This window comes from Mercenaria mercenaria, chromosome 4 (assembly GCF_021730395.1).
Source record: "Mercenaria mercenaria strain notata chromosome 4, MADL_Memer_1, whole genome shotgun sequence".
Taxonomy (NCBI): Eukaryota; Metazoa; Mollusca; class Bivalvia; order Venerida; family Veneridae; genus Mercenaria; species Mercenaria mercenaria.
In genome coordinates, this window is record NC_069364.1 from 90,653,527 (window position 1) to 90,679,152 (window position 25,626).

At 35.9% G+C, this 25,626-nt stretch overlaps 1 protein-coding gene across 1 annotated transcript in view; it reads left to right on the forward strand.

The window, feature by feature from the left end:
• LOC123552415 (2-oxoisovalerate dehydrogenase subunit beta, mitochondrial-like) overlaps nucleotides 1-25,626 on the forward strand; it is a 49,032-nt gene that overhangs the window by 18,981 nt on the left and 4,425 nt on the right. Inside the window, exons 5-7 of the mRNA XM_053542326.1 lie at nucleotides 1,707-1,878; nucleotides 3,047-3,832; nucleotides 22,676-22,815. Of these exons, the coding sequence (XP_053398301.1) occupies nucleotides 1,707-1,878; nucleotides 3,047-3,832; nucleotides 22,676-22,815 (1,098 nt within the window). The remainder of the gene's footprint in view (nucleotides 1-1,706; nucleotides 1,879-3,046; nucleotides 3,833-22,675; nucleotides 22,816-25,626) is intronic.

The following is a 25,626-nucleotide window of genomic DNA, read 5'->3' on the forward strand; positions in this document are numbered from 1 at the left end:
TTGACGTCATGACGTTACGTGTCAGTTACCGCGCAAAATTAATGGCTTTTATTTTGAAAGTACGTAATTCTGTGCATTTTCTTTATTTGAACCATTTTTAACAGTCACTATTTGCTGAAATATTTTTTATGAGTCTTTCGCTCTGAATAATAATCAATATTTTGCTTCTTTTATGTAGTTATATTGAAATGTTATGCAAATGTAAGAAAATAGATGATGGTAACCAATGTTATTGGGAATATAGTTGGGTGAAATGTTACTTATTACGGCCATTTTCAAATAAGAATTGGGCAGTTTGATTTGTAGTACCTATTTTTCAGTTTCCGTTGATAATTTGTTACTTATATACTAAAACTAAGCTCAAAAATTGTTCAAATTTCAGTAAAAAATTGTGGTATCTTGAATTAAATTGATGTTACCATGGAAACGAAGTCTGTGACCTATATATCTAAATGTAAAATTCAAAAGCGTTGACACTGGTCTATGTAAGAAACACAGCTTCAGCTTTTTATTTTCATTTCAACAATATCCATGAGAATAATAGCAGCATGCAGAACGATTTTTCCATAAAAAATGTCAGACGAGGGGTACTGCTGTAAGTATTTTAAGCTGTGAAATTTGTTTAAATAAATGCAAATAACACGAAAATATTACTTACGTTAGAAATAAGATGTTTTAAAGCTACATTAACAAGAAAGATAATTTTATTTAATATTTTTTATAAGAAATTACGATAAAAAGCAAGATATAAGCTATTTTAAACATCTCTGTTGCCATGGTTACTTTAAACTTTAAGAAAAATAGGGTACCATGTAAAGTGCTTGGTATTTTGCTAATAATATTACCCAAATATTCCATGTTGGTCATTAACAGAATGGCACTGAAGCCGTCGAAAAACCCATTTTCATACATAGTTGTTTAAAAATGAGAGAAAATGCGTTACCATGGAAACACGAGCCCCGCGACATATACATTTTAAGCTTATATTAGAAAGCTAACGGGCATACTAGTAAAATTATCAATTATGCAGACTTCTACGGATAACAATGAAACCAAAATACACTGAAAAGTGTTAAATATACGCATTTTCCTTCTTCTTTCAATATAAAATACCTTTGGAGGGTCATGTTCTTCAAACCTGGATAAAAATTGAACATGAAGGGACATAGATAAACGAAATTGAGATTGTAGCAGTTAAAACATTAAATGACACAAATACAAAAAATTGCTGCGGTTCAACTTATTTGAATTTACCCTGGTAACAAGGTAACCTACCTCCTTAAAGGGCCGAAATTTGCTATTTTTGGCTTGTGAACTCTATAGAGACCACATTTTGCAATCAACTTTAATCAAACTTGCACACAACTTGTACTGGCATAATATCTCGGTTCCTTTCGAAAACTGGCCAGATCCCATCATGGGTTCCAGAGTTATGGCCCCTTAAAGGGCAAAAATTTGCTATTTTTGGCTTGTGAACACGATAGAGACCACATTTTGCAATCAACTTTAATCAAACTTGCACACAACTTGTATTGGCATAAAATCTCGGTTCCTTTCGAAAACTGGCCAGATCCCATCATGGGTTCCAGAGATATGGCCCCTTAAAGGGCCAAAATTTGCTATTTTTGGCTTGTGAACATGACAGAGACCACATTTTGCAATCAACTTTAGTCAAACTTGCTACTATGATTTTATTGTATTCACAGGTTGTAATGCCAAGGGGTCCTATACAAGCAAAAGGACTGTTACTGAGCTGTATAAAGGAAGAAGACCCATGTATATTTTTTGAACCAAAGATTTTGTACAGAGCAGCTATAGAAGAAGTGCCAACGGGTGATTATACAGTTCCACTTGGTAAAGCCGAGATTGTTATTGAAGGTTGGTTCTGTTTTTGCAAATTATTTCATTAAAACGGGTGCCAGACTTTAAAGGTAGTTAATCAGATTTTGATAAAGTAATCTAGCCGAGTGGTTAAGGTCGCTCACTTGGAATCACTTGCCCCTCACCAGTGTAGGTCAAGCTTCACACGGGGCATTGAATTCTTCATGTGTTCTTGGTTCTACCCAGGTGTCCGCCCGTTATGAAATAATGCATGGAGGGGCACCTTGGATCTTCCTCCAACATCAAATCTTGAAAGTCACCATATGACCTATGATTGAGTTGGTGCAAGTTAAACCCAACAAAAAACAAAACTTTAACATCAGTTCAGTTACACTTATTTATGTTCGCTGTGTGTTTAATTAAGATTAGATTTTTAAGTATTCTTAAAATTTGATTTTCCTATCCTGGTTGCCCAACCAAGATACAGTTAATTTAGCATTATGTATAAATTTGATAAACACGTACGGAATTATACAAGTTTAAAGATTGTTACTTCCCTTTATTTATCTTGGTTGTGAGTAAATTAATTCTGAACATACATGCATACATACATGTACTTTAAAACTTGAGTTTTGGTTAAGATTGTTGAAATATACTTAATATGTCTACAGAAAGGAAATGTAAACTTGAAATTTTAAGAAATAACAGACTTTATGAATACTTTTCACATTAAATGGGAATAATTACAGAATCTTATTAAAACAGTTGAATATATACATTTCTGGTATTGATCAAACTATATGTTACAGTAATGGGTCTTTTTGTTCCTTAAAAAAATATGTCACGAAAACTGAAAACTATCATAAAATGTTGCTTTAATCTGACTGACAACATTTAAAATGGCAAGCAAGTTTTTGTACTCCATCCATCAGTCCATCTGCAAGTTGTACTTTATGTTAATCGTAAAAGTGCTGTTTACCTTGAAGTGGGAAATAGCAGGTATTTTAAAATGCAGCTCTCTGATTGGACAGTTACTGATTGGACAGTTATAATTCCTGATTTCAGAGTTATTAGTAGCAAGCGCTACATAAGTCAACAAGAGGTCTCCATGGCAGTGTTTAATGTCTCAGACAAGCCTCTGAAAAGTCCGAATAAGACAGAATAACTTTCCCCACTGCCATGAGTTTGAAAAAGCTCAAAATATGTAGAAATATTTTCTATTAAGACGCTGTTCATTCAGCTTGCTTATGGATTAGGTGGTTTGTTCTATTAAGATGCTCGTCTGTGCCTGAAATAATGCCTGGAGTAGCACCTTTGGTCTTCCTGCCTGGAGGAGCACCTTTGGTCTTCCTGCCTGTAGGAGCACCTTTGGTCTTCCTGCATGGAGGAACACCTTTGGTCTTCGTGCCCGGAGTAGCACCTTTGGTCTTCCTGCCCGGAGGAGCACCTTTGGTCTTCCTGCCCGGAGGAGCACCTTTGGTCTTCCTGCATGGAGGAGCACCTTTGGTCTTCCTGCATGGAGGAGCACCTTTGGTCTTCCTGCATGGAGGAGCACCTTTGGTCTTCCTGCCCGGAGGAGCACCTTTGGTCTTCCTGCATGGAGGAGCACCTTTGGTCTTCCTGCCCGGAGGAGCACCTTTGGTCTTCCTGCATGGAGGGGCACCTTTGGTCTTCCTGCATGGAGGAGCACCTTCGGTCTTCCTGCCTGGAGGAGCACCTTTGGTCTTCCTGCATGGAGGGGCACCTTTGGTCTTCCTGCATGGAGGAGCACCTTTGGTCTTCCTGCCCGGAGGAGCCAGAAGCACCTTCGGTCTTCCTGCCAGGAGGAGCACCTTTGGTCTTCCTGCCCGGAGGAGCACCTTCGGTCTTCCTGCCCAGAGGAGCACCTTCGGTCTTCCTGCCCGGAGGAGCACCTTCGGTCTTCCACAGTCTTGGAAAACTGGAAAGTGGCCAAAGGACCTAAATTTTATCAAAAGTAGAGAGAATCACTTCTACATGATCTGTTGCCATGGTAATTGAAATCCCGCTAAATGCAAGTGAGAAAACAAGCGGAATGAGGTTGTATGTCAACTTTAATTGCGGTATCATCTAGATAGTAAAGCTTTATGACAGAAAAAGATTGCTATCATTTAATTCTAGACATATCATTAAAAGTAAAAGGAAGCTATGTAAAATTTACTGCTGTTATATTCCTGTTGTAAACACCTTTGTGGTTAAGCATTTTTTCAGTGGAATTGGGGAGATCATTTTTGAGGCCTTTCATTGGTACCAGCAGCAAATTTCTATATCTTTTGACTGCTTTAACACCTATATTTAAATGAAACTTGTATTAAAGAATTAACGGAACTTTGGTTTTTAGCTCATCTGAACCAAAGGTTCAGCATGAGCTATTGTGGTGGGACTGTTTCTGTAGCCAGTCTTTCGTCATCTGGCTTTTTATCCCCCGCTGATGAAATCGGGAGGGGGTATTGAAATGGCGTTGTCCGTCTGTCACGTCCGTGCATCCATGCGTCCGTCCGCAGCCATTTCTCAGTAACTATCAAGTAGAATTTTATGAAACTTGAAACAAACATGCACCAACATACTGCGATGATGCCCGTCAAGTTTTTTTTTTGATTGGTCAATTTTCCTTAAAGTTATTGCCCTTGATTTATTGAAAAATACAAAAAAATGTCCGTCCACAGCCATTTCTCAGTGACTATTAGGTAGAATTTCATACAACTTGAAATAAAGATGCACCAATATACTGCGATGATGCCCGTCAAGTTTTTTTTTTTTGATTGGTCAATTTCCTTAGAGTTATTGCCCTTGATTTAATGAAAAATCCACGTCGCAGCCATTTCTAGTACAAGCTGTAGAACTTCATGAAACTTGAAATAAATATGAACCAATGTACTTTGATGATGCCTGTCATTTGTTTTTATTAATTGGTCAATTTTCCTTAGAGTTATTGCCCTTTGATTGTTTAAAAATCTACAGATTTGTATGTAACAAACCAACCAATTGTTAGAATTTCATTAAACTTCTTTCATTCTTTTTTCATGAACATTTATTATAAACATGTGAAGTTGTGTACCCACACCTGGTCACCACCTTGCCTTGGTCTAAGCAACAGTGATATGATAGAACTTACGACTAAAAAAAGATACATATTATGTCATGCAAGGTTACAAAATATCACATGTTGACTAAGGCTCACAGCTTTGGGTAACTCCCTTTACATTAGCTATATTAACCTCAATAAGGCAACTTGTAGAGTGTACACCCAGGTCACCAGGTTTAAGGTCAAGTATACACTTGAAGGTCATGATCACATCCTTTCCCTATATGAAATTGCAATGCCCAGGGGTATTAGTGATAGCTCTAGTTTTTTCTCCTTTCTTGATTAAAAAACTAAGGAGGAAAAGCTAACTTTGGAGGCAGGACATTGGGGGGAAGGAGAAGAAAAAATCAACTTGTGACTTTTTATGCTCCCACATTTATATGGGGGGCATATAGTGTTGCTGCTGTCCGTAGTCCGTCTGTCTGTACTTCCTGAAATCTTGGTATGACCAACTCCTCCCACAGAATTAGCCTGATTCTCTGATTTTCTTCAAACTTTCACAGATGAACAAGATGTGCAGATGACCATTAAGGAAGGAAGGAATTTTTACTTTGACTATTTTTATCACAGTTATGGCCCTTTGATAGTTTTGCTATATTGAATATAGAGAAAAATCTTGTGTGTCCAACTCCTCAAACACTATTGAAACTATATGCTTGAAAGTTTCACAGATGAAGGACCTTGATGTAAAGATGAACATATATATTGGACTTTTTTCTGTGGCTATTCTTTTCTAGAATTATGGGCCTTTCTTAATTTCACAAAATAGGCCACAGTGAAGAAATTTGTTCAGCTCCTCATACACTTTTTGAAGGAATGGAATGTTTAAAACTTTTAGTCGAATATCCTGGTCACAATATCCAAGGCATACATGTGATAAGTTCAGAATCCCAAAATTGAAGGTTTGCCATTTTTCAGCTGGAGTTGGGGTCTCAAAACTGGAGTTTTTATCGACATAAATTAAGCGTGCAGACACATAACTTAAGAGGCAAAATCCAACATTTTTGCCACACAATAATATATATAAATCTACACCAGAAGAAACAATCCTCATAACTCTTGATTTGAATTTTTACAGAGTTATGCCACTTTTTAACTTCATATTTTTGTTAAAGTTTTTTATAATGTCTAATATCTCTGTTACATTCAAAGCTATTGACTATTATGCCCCTTTTACTGGCAAAGCTTTAATTGTCCCTTTTACTGGCAAAGCTTTAATTCAGAGTCAATCACTGAGAAAAGTCGAGCATACTATCATACAGAAGCTCCCTCTTGTTCTAACTTTAACTTTCTTAACAGATTAAATTTGTAGAAACAAAGTCTCAATTTAGGTCTGAAATGAAGGTGAACATGCATTAACATTATTCTACTCGAGGACTTAAAAAAAAACCAAAGCTCTAAATTGGTCTGAACACAACTCATAAATTATGTAAATTCCTTACCCCACCCACTTTCGTATAAAAATACTGATTTTGACATGAAAAATAGAAAACAGAAATGCATCAACATGTATTTACCTTAACCAAAATAATGTAGATTGATGTTATCAAATAAATGAGTGTGTGTTTTCATCCAATTTTCAATGAAATATGTCTGATTTAGTAGCAAATTAATTTGGTAAACATTTGGAAGAAAATGGCGTAACTCCATAAGGGGAAATAACACTCCTGTTCTAAAAATAATAATGGGTTGGTTTTTTCCTACAATAATTTATGTGATTTTATTACCGAGCAAAATTTTTCTTTGAATAATCAAAATTCATTTCAGTTGGGAATTATTTCTTATGACTGGGAGTTTTTTGCTTCAAATTGGTAAAAAATGGAGCTTAATTGGCATTGAGAATGGGCAGATATTCGGCCCCGTGAGACAGGTGGAAAAGGCCCTGCTTGTCTAATCCCTTATCAAAACAAACAATTTTAATTCACCTGTGAAAAACAACTCTTTCCTCCAGCTACATGTGTGTCAAACATGTATAATCACACAACAGTCGGTGACACTTCCATTTACCGTGTAAACATGTTTGGCGCTTCTCGGTAATTATCAACCCAGTCATAATACTGATTTTTTTTTTTTTTTTGAAAAGCGGGAGAAATATGGTTTGAGTCGGGAGACGGGAGGCAAGGTGAAAAAATATGGATTTTGACCCTCCCGCGCGGGAGATCACATGTATGATCCAAGGTCAAGTTAACAGTCAGAGGCAGACAGCTCAGATTTGTGTTTGCACAATATCTACTTAACCACTGATTCAGAAATGTATTTCATAAAACCAGGGATCATCCTAGGTCAAAATTTTTGGGAGAAGTGACTTCTCCCTAAACAGAATTTAGAGAAATCGAGGAATTTAAGGAGAAGATTCGGCTTAGTATTCAGTTTACTGCCTATATGTATCCACTTTCTATGGGTCTTGCTATAATTATTTAATGTAATTGATTATTGCATTATTATTTTCATGAATTTCTAAATAAAGTATAAACTTAGCTATGAAAAAGTCGCCTTTAAATTTTTATCCGAAATTTACACGTCCGAAACTCGTAAATTTATCAGGTGCACGATCGAAATGCCGTGAAAATTTTCATTCATGTTTCGATTCTCGTGCTTTCATAATGTCCGATTCTTGCATCAACTTGTTCAGATTTATACATTTAATTGATTTATTTATAAATCTTTTCGAAAATAATACCACACTCGTAGATATTGGCGATCTTTTTACAATATTTTGTACGGGCAGTTCAGACGTCCACGGAATCATTTTTTCTTTTTTTATCCACAGCGCCGGGGCAATTCATTTACAGAAATTGGCCGTATTTGAAATAATTTTTAATAAAATCAAGAAATAATATACAATTGATGCATAAGATCATGCACTCGTTAAGTTTATCGGCTTTTTGCATGCCAGTTGAAAATTTTCAAAATGGCCGCGGCTTACAATATTATTGATTAACACAGTGGGATATTAATCGCTCAGATCGCCTTGTAGGATGATCCCTGAAAACTAGCATCATGTGTTAACCTCATCCGGACAACATGCATAGTGCACAACCCAGGTGACTAGGTGCAAGGTCAAGGTCACACTTAATAGTCATATATCAAGCAGCTCAAATTTGTGTCCACTCCATATCTTCTTAACCACTGGAAGGATTTTCATAAAACTAGCATCAGATGTTATCCTCATCAAGACAACATGCAGAGTGCACAGCCCAGGGCATCAGGTTCCAGTTCAAGGCCACATTTAAAGATTAAAGGTGATTATCACAACATTTTACTTTTGCTGTATCAAAGCATTATCAGAGGCTATTAATCACCTTCAATGACAGCTCTAGTTTCAATTATTTTGAATTCTTATATTATGAGAAAGATTAAATTGCTCACAACAGAAATTTGAAGATGTCATTAGTGGCTGTCTAGACAGGTTATGATTTACTGCCAAGTTTTTTTTATCAAGACATTGTTCTGAAAAAGTTTCCAGAATATTGTAATTATCTAGCTATGATTGGAGACAGTAAAAGTAATGTGTTTCTGTGTCAGTTGTTTAAGATATCATTATATTTTCCCAGTGGTGTCCTCATATAAGAGTCTTTGTATAAAACATTCAGTTTTTCATCTGGGGGCCTCCGTGGCCAAATGGTTAAGGTTGTTGACTTCAAATCTCTTGTCCCTTACCAATGTGGGTTTGAGCCCCACTCAGGGTGTTGAATTCTTCATGTGAGGAAGCCATCCAGCTGGTTTACAGAAGGTTGGTGGCTCTACCCAGGTGCCCGTCTGTGATGAAATAATACATAGAGGGGCCCCTGGGGTCTTCTTCCACCATCAAATGCTGAAAAATTGTATATGACCTATTAGGGCTGGGTACCGCCTTGAAAAAAATACCACGGTATACCACGGTTATTTCCTAATTACCGCGGTATATACCACGGTATACCACCATATTTATCGTAAGACTTACAGCTATGGTAGTGGTCATAAAAATATTGAAAAACTCGCAGAAATACTTTATTTATTATGAGCAACAACAAAGACTAGTTACTTGAATAGAATTAAAGAAAAAAATAATCTGGAATATTAACTTGACTAATGACTAGTTAGATTAATGACCCTTAGTATTTTTTACTAGCGTGTATTCGTCGGAAGACGCCATATTGTCTCTAGGGAAGCACTGGGTCACATGTATATAGGTCGCGCTTGTTTGAAGTTCGATTCGTGCACCCGTTTGATAAACCAGTAACGTTTATGAAGGCTTCATCAGATCATTTTCAAGCAAAAAATAATAAATTTAGACTTAACATTTTCCATACTATTTATTTCTTTTTTAATACGTGCAAATACATACTGGGATATTTTAAACTATTATCATTTAAACAAGAAGCCGGGACTCGCCAAATTTACCAGACTTAAAGTAAAAGCAAGTGCGCCCATGACGTCAATTCTCTATACGGAATAATCTGGAGGTTTTCGAAGGTTTTGATTGGGGATCACCCGGTCGGTCATACATGTTCAATTGCACCATTGGGTGGTTATTTTTGGAAACTAATAATAGTAGCATGGGAATTCCAGAGATATAAATCGGAAAATCATGCATGGTGTCAACTGCTGTTACGGAAGGCTACATAGACAATGTAAATTGAAAATAAACATAAGTAGGGATAATGTTGATAAAATACCGGTATTCCCCGATGGTACCGCGGTATCGTACCATGGGAAGATGATACCACGGTTACCGGTATACCGGTAATACCGCGCACCTCTATGACCTATAACAGTCTGCGTTGCGTTATCGTGCCAATGTGAAGTTAAACCCAACAAATTCCAATTTTCATTGATTATATATATTTATGAGAACTAAATAAAAAAAAAATTGTCAAGTTTGTAAGGATTGTCCTTTTTACATATGATAATCAGTATGTATTGATGCAGAATTTTTTAATATTGATACATTAAAAAAACTTAAACTGAAGCTTAAACAGCAAATACAGATGAAAAACATTTCCTTGAAGAAGTGTATGTAACAATAAAACTTGACTTCTATTACTTATACAGTGCTTTTACTTTGCAGTGAATCCTCTTGTATTCAGACCTGGGATTTTTCAAGACTGATCCTGATTTCAGGCTTTTGACTGCAAGAATTTCCCTAAATAACTGTATACAAATAAAAAACAGATGTAACTGGTTTTAGAACTTTGATTTTCAGGCTTTTGTTTTTAGCTCACCTGTCACGTAGTGACAAGGTGAGCTTTTGTGATCACCCTTCGTCTGTAGTCCGTCGTCTCTGCGTCCGTGCGTGAACAATTTCTTGTCTGCACGATAATGGTTTCATTTATGATATTATTTTAACCAAACTTGCATACTACTTGTATCACCATGAGATCTCGGTTCTTTTCTTGAACTGGCCAGATCCCATTATGGGTTTCAGAGTTATGGCCCCTGAAAGGGCCAAAATTAGCTATTTTGACCTTGTCTGCACAATAGCAGCTTTATTTATGATTTGATTTTTACCAAACTGGCACACAACTTGTAGCACCATAAGATCTTGGTTCCTTTCTTGAACTGGCGAGATTCCATTAATGGTTCCAGAGTTATGGCCCCTGAAAGGGCCAGAATTAGCTATTTTGACCTTGTCTGCACAATAGCAGCTTCATTTATGATTTTATTTTAACCAAACTTGCACACAGCTAGTATCACCATAAGATCTTGGTTCCATTCTTGAACTGGCAAGATTCCTTTATGGGTTCTAGAGTTATGGCCCCTGAAAATGCCAAAATTAGCTATTTTGACCTTGTCTGCACAATAGCAGCTTCATTTATGATTTGAATTTAATCAAACTTGCACAAAACTTGTGTCACCATAAGATCTCAATTCCTTTCTTGAACCGGCTAGATCCCATAATGGGTTCCAGAGTTATGGCCCCTGAAAGGGCCAAAATTAGCTATTTTGACCTTGTCTGCACAATAGCAGCTTCATTTATGATTTGATTTTAATCAAACTTGCACACAACTTGTATCACCACAAGGTCTTGGTTCCTTTCTTGAACTGGCCAAATTCCATCATGGGTTCCAGAGTTATGGCCCCTTAAAGGTCCAAAATTGGCTATTTTGGCTTTTGCAGCCATATAGAGACTTCATTTATGGTTTTATTGTACCCCCCAACAACAAAGTTGTAAGGGGGTGTATACTGGTTTCAGGTTGTCTGTCCGTCTGTCTGTCTGGCCGTCTGTCCGTAGATGCAATCTTGTGCGCACCATGTCTCCTTATCCCCTTGACAGAATTTAATGAAACTTCACACAAGTGGTCAGTACCAACAGTAGTTGTGCATGGGGCATGTTAGGTTCTTTTAGAAAAAAAATTTGCAGAGTTATGGGACTTTGTTTTTTTGTTACTATACTATATACATAGACACAATCTTGTGCGCACCATCTCTCCTCATCCCCTTGACACAATTTAATGAAACTTCACACAAGTGATCAGTACCAACAGTAGTTGTGCATGGGGCATGTTAGGTTCTTTTAGAAAAAAAAATTGCAGAGTTATGGGACTTTGTTTTTTTGTTACTATTCTATATACATAGACAAAATTTTGTGCGCACCATCTCTCCTCATCCCCTTGACACAATTTAATGAAACTTCACACAAGTGATCAGTAACAACAGTAGTTGTGCGTGGGGCATGTTAGGTTCTTTCAGAAAAAAATTTGCTGAGTTATGGGACTTTGTTTTTTTGTTACTATACTATATACATAGACACAATCTTGTGCGCACCATCTCTCCTCATCCTCTTGACACAGTTTAATGAAACTTCACACAAGTGATCAGTAACAACAGTAGTTGTGCATGGGGCATGTTAGGTTCTTTCAGCGACAAAAATTGCAGAGTTATGGGACTTTGTTTCTTGTTAACATACTATGTACATACAGTCTGCATATGCAATCTTGTGCGTGCCTAATCTACCAAACCCTTGCACACAATTTAATGAAACTTCACACAAGTGATCAGTACCAACCCTTAGTAGTTGTGCATGGTCATGTTACATTCTTTTAGGTAAATATTCTGCATAGTTATGGGACTTTGTTTTTTGTTACTATACTGTATACATACAGTCTATATACATACAGTCCATCATTCATCACCTTTAGTGATAGCTCTAGTTTGATACAAACTTCCAAAATATCTTCAACAACAATAAATCTTAGATTCCATGACAAATCAGATCCAATCATAGGTTCCAGAGTTATTTTATATCTGATTACCTCCCCTGATTGTAATCAGAATGGATTTATATCAGTTAGTACTTATAGGACTTATTTGAAATTTCATTATTGTCATTAGTTGGACTGAGACAATCAGGGTAGATAACTATGGACTGATTTTATGTCAAATTACCTCCCTTTATTTCAAATTAAAATGGGTATATCTCCGTAACTAATGAAGATACTGATCTGAAATTTCATTTATGTCAACAGATTTATTTGGCAGAGCCTTCTTTTGTTCACTTACAATATTTTTTTTTTAATTACTTCCCTTTTACGTTACTATAAATAGCTTATTTTTAGGAACTTTTTTATTATTGGCCATAGGGAAAAACCGAGACCACTTTTCTGTGGTACAACATGGATGGTACCTCCAAGTTTTAGGTGCATTTTGACATATCTGTACCTTGTAAGAATTGTTTTTAATTCTTCTTGTTTTTTTGGAAATATTTATGAGATTATTGTCCAGTCATGAACGGGCGTTATCGGCGTGGCCTCGGACGTCGGCGGTTTGCCAAGGTTCTAATGTTTTAAATTTAGTGTCATGTTTTCTCAAAGCATGCTTAAAGGATTCCTGTGTTCACATGTATAAGCTGACCCGTAATCAGAGCTAGACATCAAATCCGTCCTGCACTGCAAATTTACTGGTATACTTAAAATATCGAGCTTTTTGCTTTTTTAAGTTAGGGCAACTATTCCAAGAACATGAAACTTGTCTATTGAAAGAGCAGCTTAGTTACCGACATAGGACCCTGTATCTAAAAACGATTTCTCTCTACTGCTTTTGCAAGATTTTACCTGTTGTGCCCCTTTTGACTAGAAGATCATTTTCCTTGGTCTGCGTTTTATGTTTAAGTGCTTTGAATCGCTTACATACAAAGGGTGCTATTAAACTTAAAACTTGGATACTCTTGTTTTTACAATCAAATATCTTCAAGAACAATAACTCGTCCTGCATATTTTGGTTCCCAAGATTTATGGACCCCTATTATGAGGATTTAAAGTAGATATCATAGAATTTTTGTAAATTTATTTTGGTCATTTTGACTGAACTCAGGTACAAAGCTATGATGCTTTTGAAACTTCACCTTTTTCACATTAAAGGAACCCGTACTCAAGAAGATAACTGATCCCGATTCATTTTGTCAAAATTATTTGCACCCTTTTGGTTCAGAAAATATTTTTTTTTATATTTACGTCACTTTTCTTACTATAATAGCTTATTTTAACTGCAACATTTTTATATAGTGGCCATAGGAAAAACCTAGACCTGCTTTTTGGCAACATGGATGGTCCTTTAGTTAAATCATGGTGCATATTTATACAAAATCGATGTACACCTGTCAAGGCTGTTTTTTCTTTTTGGTTAAATTTCTTCCCTTTGTTGTTCCTGTCCTTTGGACTTGAATATTTTTACTGAGGACCTTCTTGTCCTCAAGTGCAATGATAACAGGTGAGCAATATAGGGCATGATGGCCCTCTTGTTTGACTTGATCCCAGGCCTGTGTATTACAAGAGCAACAAAAGGGTTATCTAATGTTTAAATTAAATGTCTGTGCATGATGTATTCTCAGAAGCATCTTAAGGATTGTCCGGTGGTCGAGTGGTAACACGCTTGACCGTCAATCCAGAGGTCTGGCATTCAAATCCCGGTCCAGGCACTGGAAATTTCTGAGATACTATTCTAACTTCGAGGCTTTACCTGCTTCTTCCTGGGAAAGACAGCACATTCAAGAACCATGAAACTGTCTATTCGCAAAGAGCTAGGCTTAAAGTTAGCCGACAGACCTGTATCTAAAAAGGATTTCTCTCTACCTGTTATAGGTGCTTTCTCTCACTCTGTCCCTGTGGTCAGATCGCTCTTTGTCTGTACTAGTAGAGGATGAATTTCGCGCTCTGTGTGGCTGCGTTTGCTATATGTTAAGTGCCTTTGAACGTGCTTATCATGAAAAGGGTGCTATATAAATCTGGTATAATACTTAGTGGCAGTCAGTTGATACAAGAAACTTCCAACAATATCCTTGCAAAAATAAGTGTAGATGTTCCATCAAATAGAATATATCAAATTCCTAATTAAATTTATATAACTATTAGCCATCCGCTGATAGTTTTATCAGAATATGGATTTTAAACCAGTATAGTACTTGAAGGACACTATTGAAATTTTTATTGTCATTATGTTTCTGTACTCAGGGTAGATGTGGACTGATTGTATGGTCAAATTGCTCCTGTTAATTTCAACAATGACAAAGGAATATAATTGTACTAATGAAGATACGATCTGAAATTCACTTTATGATCTAACAATTTAATTTAGGCAAACTTGTCTTATCTTTGATCACTTACAATATTATTTGTTTAAGTCACATCAGCAGCTTACGTTATATAAATCAGCTTATTTTTAAAGTTTTTTATATTGCATAGAAACAACGCGAGACCAACTTTTCGTGTCACAAACAATGGATAATGGTACCTCTCCAAGTTTAGTGATTTGAATATCTGTACCGTTTTAAGAACATGTTTATCATTCATTTGGCTTATAAGTTTCTTCCCAGATGTCCTGCCCATATGAGAAATGCAAAGTGCACCTGAGGACTTCTTGTCCCAATCATAAACAGGTGGAAAGTGTCATATGGCCATATGTTTGCTTGATATGCGTGTAATACAAACAAAAAAGGTAAATGCCTAAATCGTTTAAATAAAATGTCATGTCCAATGATGTAATTACTCGACAAATCTTACATGTTTTAGTCCCGTGTCAGAGTGTACAACGCTGAGCTTGTCAATCCAGCAGCTGCATTCCTCCCGGTGGCACTGACTTCTCTGAGTAATATTCTACCACTCAGAGGACTTTTACTGTTCTTCTGAAATGCAAGCACATATTCAAGTGAAACTGAGTCTATGTGCGTCAAAGAGGGCATAGGCTAAAATAGCAACAACCTGTATCTAAAAGGATTTTTTCATGTTTATGAATTGTGAATGTTCTCCTATACTATCAAGTCCCTGGGTCAGATCGTCACTAGTCTGTATCATATAGAGATAATTTGCGCTCTTGTGGCTTTGGATTGCATATGTAAATGTCGATTTCACATGTATTATCAAGTTGAAACGAAGGGTGCATAAAATCTGTATAAATAATAAACTTGGCCCTCTTAGAGGCAACTGGACCATAAAATTCAATTTATACTAGTGATATTGGTCAATTCGAAATGAAGTGTCAAAAAGGTCAGTATCGAATAAATAGAAAACTGTTATCTCAGATCAACTTTAAATGTAAATTTAAATTATCTTATATAATAGTCAAATTAAACCAGGGCACTGAGTTTTTCATAGAATCTAGTCGTAGCTCAAAAACAAAAAAACCCTTGGGTACCCTAGTGCAAATTTTTTCATGGATTTTAAATGTTGTCCTGTTTCTTTGCAGGAGTTGAAACGTGGTACTGATGGTCGAGGTATAGGTAAACAAGAAACTTTTACCCTGGAGGCCAATCAATGGCTACAATGAAAATTAAATGTTCCTTGCGAAGTCTAGATCTGAAACGTCATGCTAACTAGGTCTGAGTCAAAATAGAAAACGGTGACTTTAGAGGCCATATTTTTGTCTGGTATCTTCAGAAATTTTGGGCACACAGGAAATGTCAGGTTAAGGTCATGCTTAAAGGCAAGTAAATAATACAACTGCTAGCTTATTTTTCAAGGGATAAAAATTCAGAATTCATTATATTCTAGTCAAGTTCTTTCACATGTAGCATAAAATAGTCACATGACAAATATAGAACAAACGGGCGTCATACAGCATAACAGTAGCGATTTACATGACCTGAATGGCTCTTCTCTAGACCGATATATGGTAATTTTGCTGACTTTGAAAACTTCTTACCGTCAGATGCCACAAGCCGTTTCAAATCCTCACAACAACTCAATAAGTTGGTATGGAATTGTGTTGTGTTTCATAAGATTTCCTTTGCCCATGATAAGTATAAGCAATCTAGCAGTGAACCTATGATCTTCTTCCAACATTAAAAAAGAAACTGTCATATAGACATATTAGTTGTATGTTTGATTTACGTTTAAAAAATCCACAACAATAAATGGTAAATTGCCCACGGTTATATCCATTTCTAATGGTAAAAAACGAGTAGCCTCAGGTAACCAATTATCGACAGGTACCAATTATCGACAAAATATTACATTTTTAGCTCACCTGTCACATAGTGACAAGGTGAGCTTTTGTGATCCCGCAGCGTCCATCGTCCGTCCGTGTGTGCGTGCGTTCGTGCGTGCGTAAATTTTTGCTTGTGACCACTCTAGAGGTTACTTTTTCATGGGATCTTTATGAAAGTTGGTCAGAATGTTCACCTTGATGATATCTAGGTCAAGTTAGAAACTGGGTCATGTGCAGTCAAAAACTAGGTCAGTAGGTCTAAAAATAGAAAAACCTTGTGACCTCTCTAGAGGCCATATTTTTCAATGGATCTTCATGAAAATTGGTGAGAATGTTCACCTTGATGATATCTAGGTCAAGTTCGAAACTGGGTCACGTCCGGTCCAAAACTAGGTCAGTAGGTCATATAATAGAAAAACCTTGTGACCTCTCTAGAGGTCACATTTTTCATGGGATCTGCATGAAAATTGGTCTGAATGTTCATCTTGATAATATCTAGGTCAAGTTCGAAACTGGGTCAACTGCGGTCAAAAACTAGGTCAGTATGCCAAATAATAGAAAAACCTTGTGACCTCTCTAGAGGTCATATTTTTCATGGGATCTGCATGAAAATTGGTCAAAATGTTCATCTTGATAATATCTAGGTCAAGTTTGAAACTGGGTCACGAGGTCATAAACTAGGTCAGTAGGTCAAATAATAAAAAACCTTGTGACCACTCTAGTGGCCATATTTTTCATGGGATCTGTATGAAAGTTGGTCTGAATGTTCATCTTGATGATATCTAGGTCAAGTTTGAAACCGGGTCAACTGCGGTCAAAAACTAGGTCACTAGGTCTAAACATAGAAAAACCTTTTGACCTCTCTAGAGGCCATATTTTTCAACGGATCTTCATGAAAATTGGTCAGAATGTTCACCTTGATGATATCTAGGTCAAGTTCGAAACAGGGTCATGTGCGGTCAAAAACTAGGTCAGTAGGTCTAAAAATAGAAAAACCTTGTGACCTCTCTGGAGGCCATATTTTTATGAGGTCTTCATGAAAATTGGTGAGAATGTTCACCTTGATGATATATAGGTCAAGTACAAAACCGGGTCACATGCCTTTAAAAACTAGGTCATTATGTAAAATAATAGCAAAACCTTGTGACCTCTCTAGAGGCCATATTTTTCAATGGATCTTCATAAAAATTGGTCAGAATTTTCATCTCGATGATATCTAGGTCAAGTTCAGAACTAGGTCACATGAGCTCAAAAACTAGGTCACTATGTCAAATAATAGAAAAAAACGACATCATACTCAGTTCATGTGGGGACAGGTGAGCGATTCAGGACCATCATGGTCCTCTTGTTCTTATAATCGCTGTATAATTATAAACTGAAAGTAATTACTATGTTTATAGAAAAACAGTTAGGGCATTAGTCCGAAATAGCAAGATGCCAAACATTTAGCCTCGTTTTCAAATTCAGCAGTGCAGACCAACAACCTCCAAAAAGTATCGGGGAGATTTTGACCTGTTTTGTTACACTGAATTTCATAAGTAATTGTCAGTTTTAAGCAATAATTAAGTTCACACATCTTAAGCTAATCCTAATGCATTGAATCCAATAATTTTTCTTTATCTTCCCAAATTTAAATTGAAAGCAACTGTCAAAAATATAAACAAATGAGCTTGACTCTGGTTAGTCATGTTTGACTTTTTACTTGTATTAAAAAAAATTTCTCCACATTAATCAACTTTAATAGGTTGTATGTGTCATGTGCACCCACTGGTTTCATTTCGAGTGTTTAAATGCTGAAAAATGAGGCACAAGATGAAAGTACTAATGAACCATGGTATTTTGGGTTTTGTGATGAAAAATAGGAAATGTAAATTGTTTGGTGTTGTTTCTCTTCATTTAAATTGACTGCAGTAACCACTTATTTCTTATTGCTCAACTTTTTGTAACTGTTTCATAGTGCTTAACTGTTTAAAAACAAAACATATAACAAAAATGACCACATTTACTGTAGTTTTAATGATTTATACCATTGTCGCTATTTGGTCAAGAACATGTTCACAATTTTGTAATCGGATGGACCTGAAAAACCATTACGTGCCGAAAAAGTAAAAAGTGTGGAATTTTAAGATAAAAGGTCAGTTTGTTACTACAAAATATTGTTTTTATCCTGTGAATCTTTTCAAAGAAATTAACCATAATTATATGTTGTGATAACTGTTGATAGTTGGTTTACCCGATATTTTATCCAGTGTGAGGTAAGGCAACATTTCAGTTTTAATGCATGATTTTGTATCTATTTATTGTTCCGGTTTTCACAAAAGAGGGGATTTGAATTACTGATTACTGTGAGAAGTTTCGTTAATATCTGTGTTGTAGAATTTTTTCTGTACACAAGGGTGCCATGGTAATCTTGATTCTCCCATAGAATGCGATCATGAAAATTTGATTTGGGTGTAAAAATTTTCAAATCAGTCTAGCAATAAATCAAACAAAGAACCCTAAGGCTATCTTTTTTATTGCCTGAATGTTCTTAGTGTACATTCATGTTTTCAAAAATCAAGGTTTAAATTTTAATCAAATTCCACACTGTAGAAGAAAAATATGATCTGAGCATGTATGCAAAAACAACCTTAAGATCTGAAATTTTGCTTAAAATTCTCTTCACCTGAAATACAATATTTCTGGTTCTAATATCAGATTCTGGCAAGAATTCATACTGTATCAGTTTAAAACTGGGTCATATAATCACAGTGGATAATGAATGTGTTGGTTCCCTTAAATGTCAGTCGCAGATTTATAGAATAAAATTAATTATCTTTGGAATGGAATAACAAGTTGGAAAATGTTCTTGTTAAAATGTGATGATAAGGTTTGTACAGGATAATTGCTGAAAGAAATTGGATAACCTGTCAGAAATAATAAATATGTCTTTGCAGTTTTAAATTCGTAGAAAACAGGAAGCACATTATAAGTTTTTAGCTCCCCTGAGCACAGAATGTTCAAGGTGAGCGATTTTGATCACTTGGTGTCTGTCATCCATAATCTTAAGAGGAAAACCTAGAGGCCACATTTTCTCCCTAATCTTCATAAATTTTTTTATGACCCTGATGGTGGGCATCTTAAAATCGCACTGTCTGTCCATCCATGTGTCCATCCATCAGTTCATGTTAATTCTTGTCAAAGCTGTAACTCTGCCATCAATTAAGGGATTTTAAAATAACTTGGCATAAATGTTCACCATAATGAGATGACGTGTCATGCACAAGACCCAGAGCCCTAGCTCCAAAGGACAAGGTCACACTTTAAAGGTCAAAGGTTAACAGGGTCCGTTTTGTGCCCGGTCCATAACTCTGCCATCCATGAAGGGATTTTGAAATAACTTGGCATAAATATTTACCATAATGAGATGACATGTAAGCGCAAGACCCAGACCCCTAGCTCCAAGGCCAAGGTCACACTAAGAAGTCAAAGGTTAACAGGGTCAGTTTCATGTCCGGTCCATAACTCTGCCATTGATGAAGGGATTTTGAAATTACTTTGCATAAATGTTCCCCAAAATGAGACAACATGTCATGCGCAAGATCCAGACCCCTAGCTCTGAGGTCAAGGTCACACTTAGAAGTCAAAGGTGTTTCTTGTCTTGTCAATAACTCTGCCATTTATCAAGGGATTTGAAAATAATATGATGACCGTATTGAGAAGGTGTGTCACACTTATGACCCGGGTCTCTTGGGGCAAGGTCAAGGTCACGAAATGATGTGTGTTTTTTTGCGCAGGCAACTGTAGCATTCTTGGGCATGCTTCGGGGGCATTTGTCACCAATAGTGACAGCTCTTGTTCAGAATGTTTGTCTCTATGAAATCTAGGTCAAGTTTGAAATTGGCTTACCTTAGCTCTTCAGTTAGGTTACTGGGTCAAATTGTGCTAACGCTCAAGAAGTCACATTTTCTGCTTGATAATCATAGATGTTTGTTCTCATGCAATAAAGGACAAGTTCAAAAACTAGGTCACCGGGTCAAATCTTAGAAAAACCTTGTTAACACATAAGAGGCCATATTTTCTACTTGATTATCATAAAACTTTGTCAGAATGTTTGTCTTTATCAAATCTAGATCAAGGTTAAAACTGTTTTGTTGTAGAGGTCAAAAACTAGGTCAGTAAGACAAATCATAGAAGAACCTTGTTAACACTCCTGAAGCTACATTTTCAATTTGATCTTCATACCAAATTATCAGATTACCATTTTGAAACTTGATTACATAAGATCAAATCATAGAAAAACCTTAAAAGCATTAAGTCTAAAGAGGCCACATTTTTAACTTGATCATCATAAGTCTTTGTCAGACTGTTTTCTATGGAAACACAGATCAGGTTTGAAACTGGGTTACCTGCAGTCTCAAACTAGGTCACTAGGTTAAATCATCGGAATACTTTGTGAACACTCCAGAGACCACATTTTCTACTTGATCTTCAGAATGTTTGTCCCTTTAAAATCTATATCCAGTTTAAAAGTGGTTGCCTGAGACTGAAACCTACCTCACTAAACTAAATCATATAAAAACATTGTTAATGCTCTAGAGGCCACATTTCCGACTTGATCTTCATGATACCTGGCCAGATTGTTTGGCTGCTTAAAATTTATAGGAGTCAGTTTTGTAAATGGATTTGATTCAAACTTAAAATAGATGATCCACCTTATCACCCACATCATGTGACACAAGGTACTCTGACACCAATTTTTCATGAATTATGCCCCCTTTTACTTAGAATTTAAGGTTAATTTTGATGCATTTTCACTATATCTCAGTTATTAAAAGATAGTTTTGATTCAAACTTAAAATAGGTGTTCCACCTTATCACCCACATCATCATATGACACAAGGTGCATAACTCTGACACCAATTTTTCATGAATTATGCCCCCTTTTACTAAGAATTTAAGGTTAATTTTGATGCATTTTCTCCATATCTCAGTTATTACTAAATGGATTTGATTCAAACTTAAAATAGGTGTTCCACCTTATCACCCACATCATGTGACACAAGGTGTGTAACTCTGGCATCAATTTTTCATGAATTATGCCCCCTTTTACTTCACTATATGTCAGTTATTTCAAAATGGATTTGATTCAAACTTAAAATAGATGTTCCACCTTATCACCCACATCATGTGGCACAAGATGCATAACTCTGACACCAATTTTTCATGAATTATGCCCCCTTTTACTTAGAATTTAACGTTAATTTTGAAGCATTTTCACTATATCTCAGTTATTACAAAATGGATTTGATTCAAACTTAAAATAGATGTTCCACCTTATCACCCACATCATGTGACACAAGGTGCATAATTCTGGCATAAATTTTTCATGAATTATGCCCCCTTTTACTTAGAATTTAAGGTTAATTTTGATGCATTTTCGCTATATCTCAATTATTACGAAATGCATTTGTTTCAAACTTAAAGTAGTTGTTCCACATCATCACCCACATCATATGACTCAAGGTGCATAACTCCTGCACCAATATTTCTTGAATTATGCCCCCTTTTTGCTTAGAATTATACTTATATAGTGTTTTGATACACTTTATCTGTACCTCTCTTATTATTTGATATTTTTTAACACAGACTCAAGCTATTGTGCAATATTCATCCACCATTGGAATCATTAAACACTCCAGTGACAGTTCTTGACAGATTTAAATGTTTTTGGTACACAGGTGTAACATCATAAAATACAGGTTAAGTTCAACTTTGGTTACAAACCACCAATTATATATGTAGTTATGGCCCCTTTCCAACTTAAAATTTGTCAGACTCATGGTTGCTGGACAATAACTCACAAAAGGCTTGACAGATTTAGGTAAATTTTGGTACACGTGTAACATCATTAAAAATACAGGTCAGGTTCAATTTAAATTGCACCTTCTTATGGCCATGTCGTTCTTATGGTTGCCATTCTTCTGTGACAAGACTGTATTGTGGGGGTATTCGTCACTCCTGTGACAGTTCTAGTTTACATAAAAAAGCATGGTCATAATGTTTCTCTTTATGAAATCTACTGTAAATAATAACACAGAACTGTTTGTTCCCCAACCCTATACCAGTTTTGTCCAGTTTGTGGAAAATAGCCTGTAACTTATTTTTTCACCCAATAGCAAAATAAGCCTCTCTGCTATAAAGCAAGTGGCTTGAGTTTTCAAAAAAATTGTTAGAAATGATTGCTTTGTGTGAAGTTATAGTGTCAGGTAAGTACAGGTATCTATTTTCTTATAAGAATAGCTTAAGTGATTTTCCACTAATTGCCTTTTAGCTGCTATGCATCCTTTTGAAATCTTACATCAAAATAATTACCTCATAGCTCAAGTCCAGTTTATAAACTTATATTTTCTCCTTTATTTCAGTCTGTGATAAAAACTGGCCGAATGATTATAACACATGAGGCTCCACAAACAATGGGATATGCAGCTGAAATTGCTACAGCAGTACAGGCAAGTATTAGAAGATTTGATAATGCTAATTATTACATGATTCCTTACATAGATTGCAGGTCCATAGTTTATGCTATTGACCTGTCTACAGTATAGTACAGTACAGGTTAGCTTGGCTAAAATATTTAAAATGAGAAAAATAACCTTGAAAACTATTTCTTATATCATGTATATTATTTTAATAATTTCTCTAAAAGTGGATGACATTTTTCACTAAAATGTTGACTGCATTTCAGTCAGTAGCAATACATTGCAGTTGTTGCTTATTACATAAATACCTACTTTACAAACATACCGGTATGTTTATTCTGAGAAAAAGCATAATATCATGATAATACAATAAACATTTATAACAAGTACAATCAAACAATGGGTGTCAAGTTTCGCTATTGATGAAATAACACAATAGGTTAGAATAATAATTGATAGGTAAGCTCTTTTAATATATTTCGACAGTTAAGGTAGTTCTGCACGTTTGATAAACCGGAAGTTATGGCGTAATGTCATTTATCCGGAAAATGTAGAATAAAGCCTGGATTCAGCGTACAGAAACGAAAATCATTTTATGATTTAATCGAAACCTGTACGTAAATTTATTACAATGGATTTGTTGTTATATTTCTCAAGTCAAAATATGATATTAAAACATATTACACATTAAAAAATTCAAAATAATGTCTTAAAATTAGCGTGAAATGTCTGCTTCACTTTAATCATGGTCATATATCTCAAAAAAAAGCACACGGACCTACACATTTTATTTCATCAAATTATAGGTAATGTGTTTATTTACAACTGAAAAGTTTCATCTAAATCTACGTTGTAGAAAAATTTCTGTTTGCAAAAATGTTATGGAAGTTTTGATTTTCCCATAGACTCACATTTAATAATGAAATATTGCGTGAGGTCCACATTTTTCAAATCAGTCTACCAAAAAATGAAGCACACGACCCTATTTTTTTGTTTGCTGAAGTTTTGAAAAATCAGAGGTTAATCAATTTCTACATTGTCAAAAAAATTTCGATCCAAACGTGCAGAACTACTTATATTTGAATATTTTGATAATACATTTTTTTTAATGTTTTTATGTTGTTTTTTAGCTCACCTGTCACAAAGTGACAAGGTGAGCTTTTGTGATTGCGTGGCGTCCGTCGTCCTTCGTCCGTCCGTGCGTCCGTAAACTTTTGCTTGTGACCACTCTAGAGGTCACATTTTTCATGGGATCTTTATGAAAGTTGGTCAGAATGTTCATCTTGATGATATCTTGGTCAAGTTCGAAACTGGGTCATGTGCGGTTAAAAACTAGGTCAGTAGGTCTAAAAATAGAAAAACCTTGTGACCTCTCTAGAGGCCATATTTTTCACGGGATCTTCATGAAAATTGGTCAGAATGTTCACCTTGATGATATCTAGGTCAAGTTCGAAACTGGGTCACGTGGGGTCAAAAACTAGGTCAGTAGGTCTAAAAATAGAAAAACCTTGTGACCTCTCTAGAGGCCATATTTCTCAATGGATCTTCATGAAAATTGGTCAGAATGTTCACCTTGATGATATCTAGGTAAAGTTCGAAATTGGGTCACGTGGGGTCAAAAACTAGGTCAGTAGGTCTGAAAATAGAAAAACTTTGTGACCTCTCTAGAGGCCATATTTTTCATGAGATCTTCATGAAAATTGGTCAGAATGTTCACCTTGATGATATCTAGGTCAGGTTCGAAACTGGGTCAAGTGGGGTCCAAAACTAGGTCAGTAGGTCTAAAAATAGAAAAACCTTGTGACCTCTCTAGAGGCCATATTTCTCTATGGATCTTCATGAAAATTGGTCAGAATGTTCATCTTGATGATATCTAGGTCAAGTTCGAAACTGGGTCACGTGGGGTCAAAAACTAGGTCAGTAGGTCTAAAAATAGAAAAACCTTGTGACCTCTCTAGAGGCCATATTTCTCAATGGAACTTCATGAAAATTGGTCAGAATGTTCATCTTGATGATATCTAGGTCGAGTTCGAAACTGGGTCACGTGCCTTCAAAAACTAGGTCAGTAGGTCTAAAAATAGAAAAACCTTGTGACCTCTCTAGAGGCCATATTTCTCAATGGATCTTCATGAAAATTGGTCAGAATGTTCACCTTGATGATATCTAGGTCGAATTTGAAACTGGGTCACGTGCGTTCAAAAACTGGGTCAGTAGGTCTGAAAATAGTAAAACTTTGTGACCTCTATACAGGCCATATTTTTCATGGGATCTTTATGAAAATTAGTCAGAATGTTCACCTTGATGATATCTAGGTCAAGTTCGAAACTGGGTCACATGCGATCAATAACTAGGTCAGTAGATCTAAAAATAGAAAAACCATGTGACCTCTCTAGAGGCCATATTTTTCAAAAGATCTTCATGAAAATTGATCAGAATGTTCATCTTGATGATATCTAGGTCAAGTTCGAAACTGGGTCACATGTGATCAAAAAGTAGATCAGTAGGTCTAAAAATAGAAAAACCTTGTGACGTCTCTAGAGGCCATATTTCTCAATGGATCTTCATGAAAATTGGTCAGAATGTTCACCTTGATGATATCTAGGTCAAGTTTGTAACTCGGTCATGTGCGGTCAAAAACTAGGTCAGTAGGTCGAAAAATAGAAAAACCTTGTGACCTCTCTAGAGGCCATATTTTTCATGAGATCTTTCATGAAAATTGGTGAGAATGTTCACCTTGATGATATCTAGGTCAAGTTCAAAAGTGGGTCGGGTGCCTTCAAAAACTAGGTCATTAGGTCAAATAATAGAAAAACCTTGTGACCTCTCTAGAGGTCATATTAT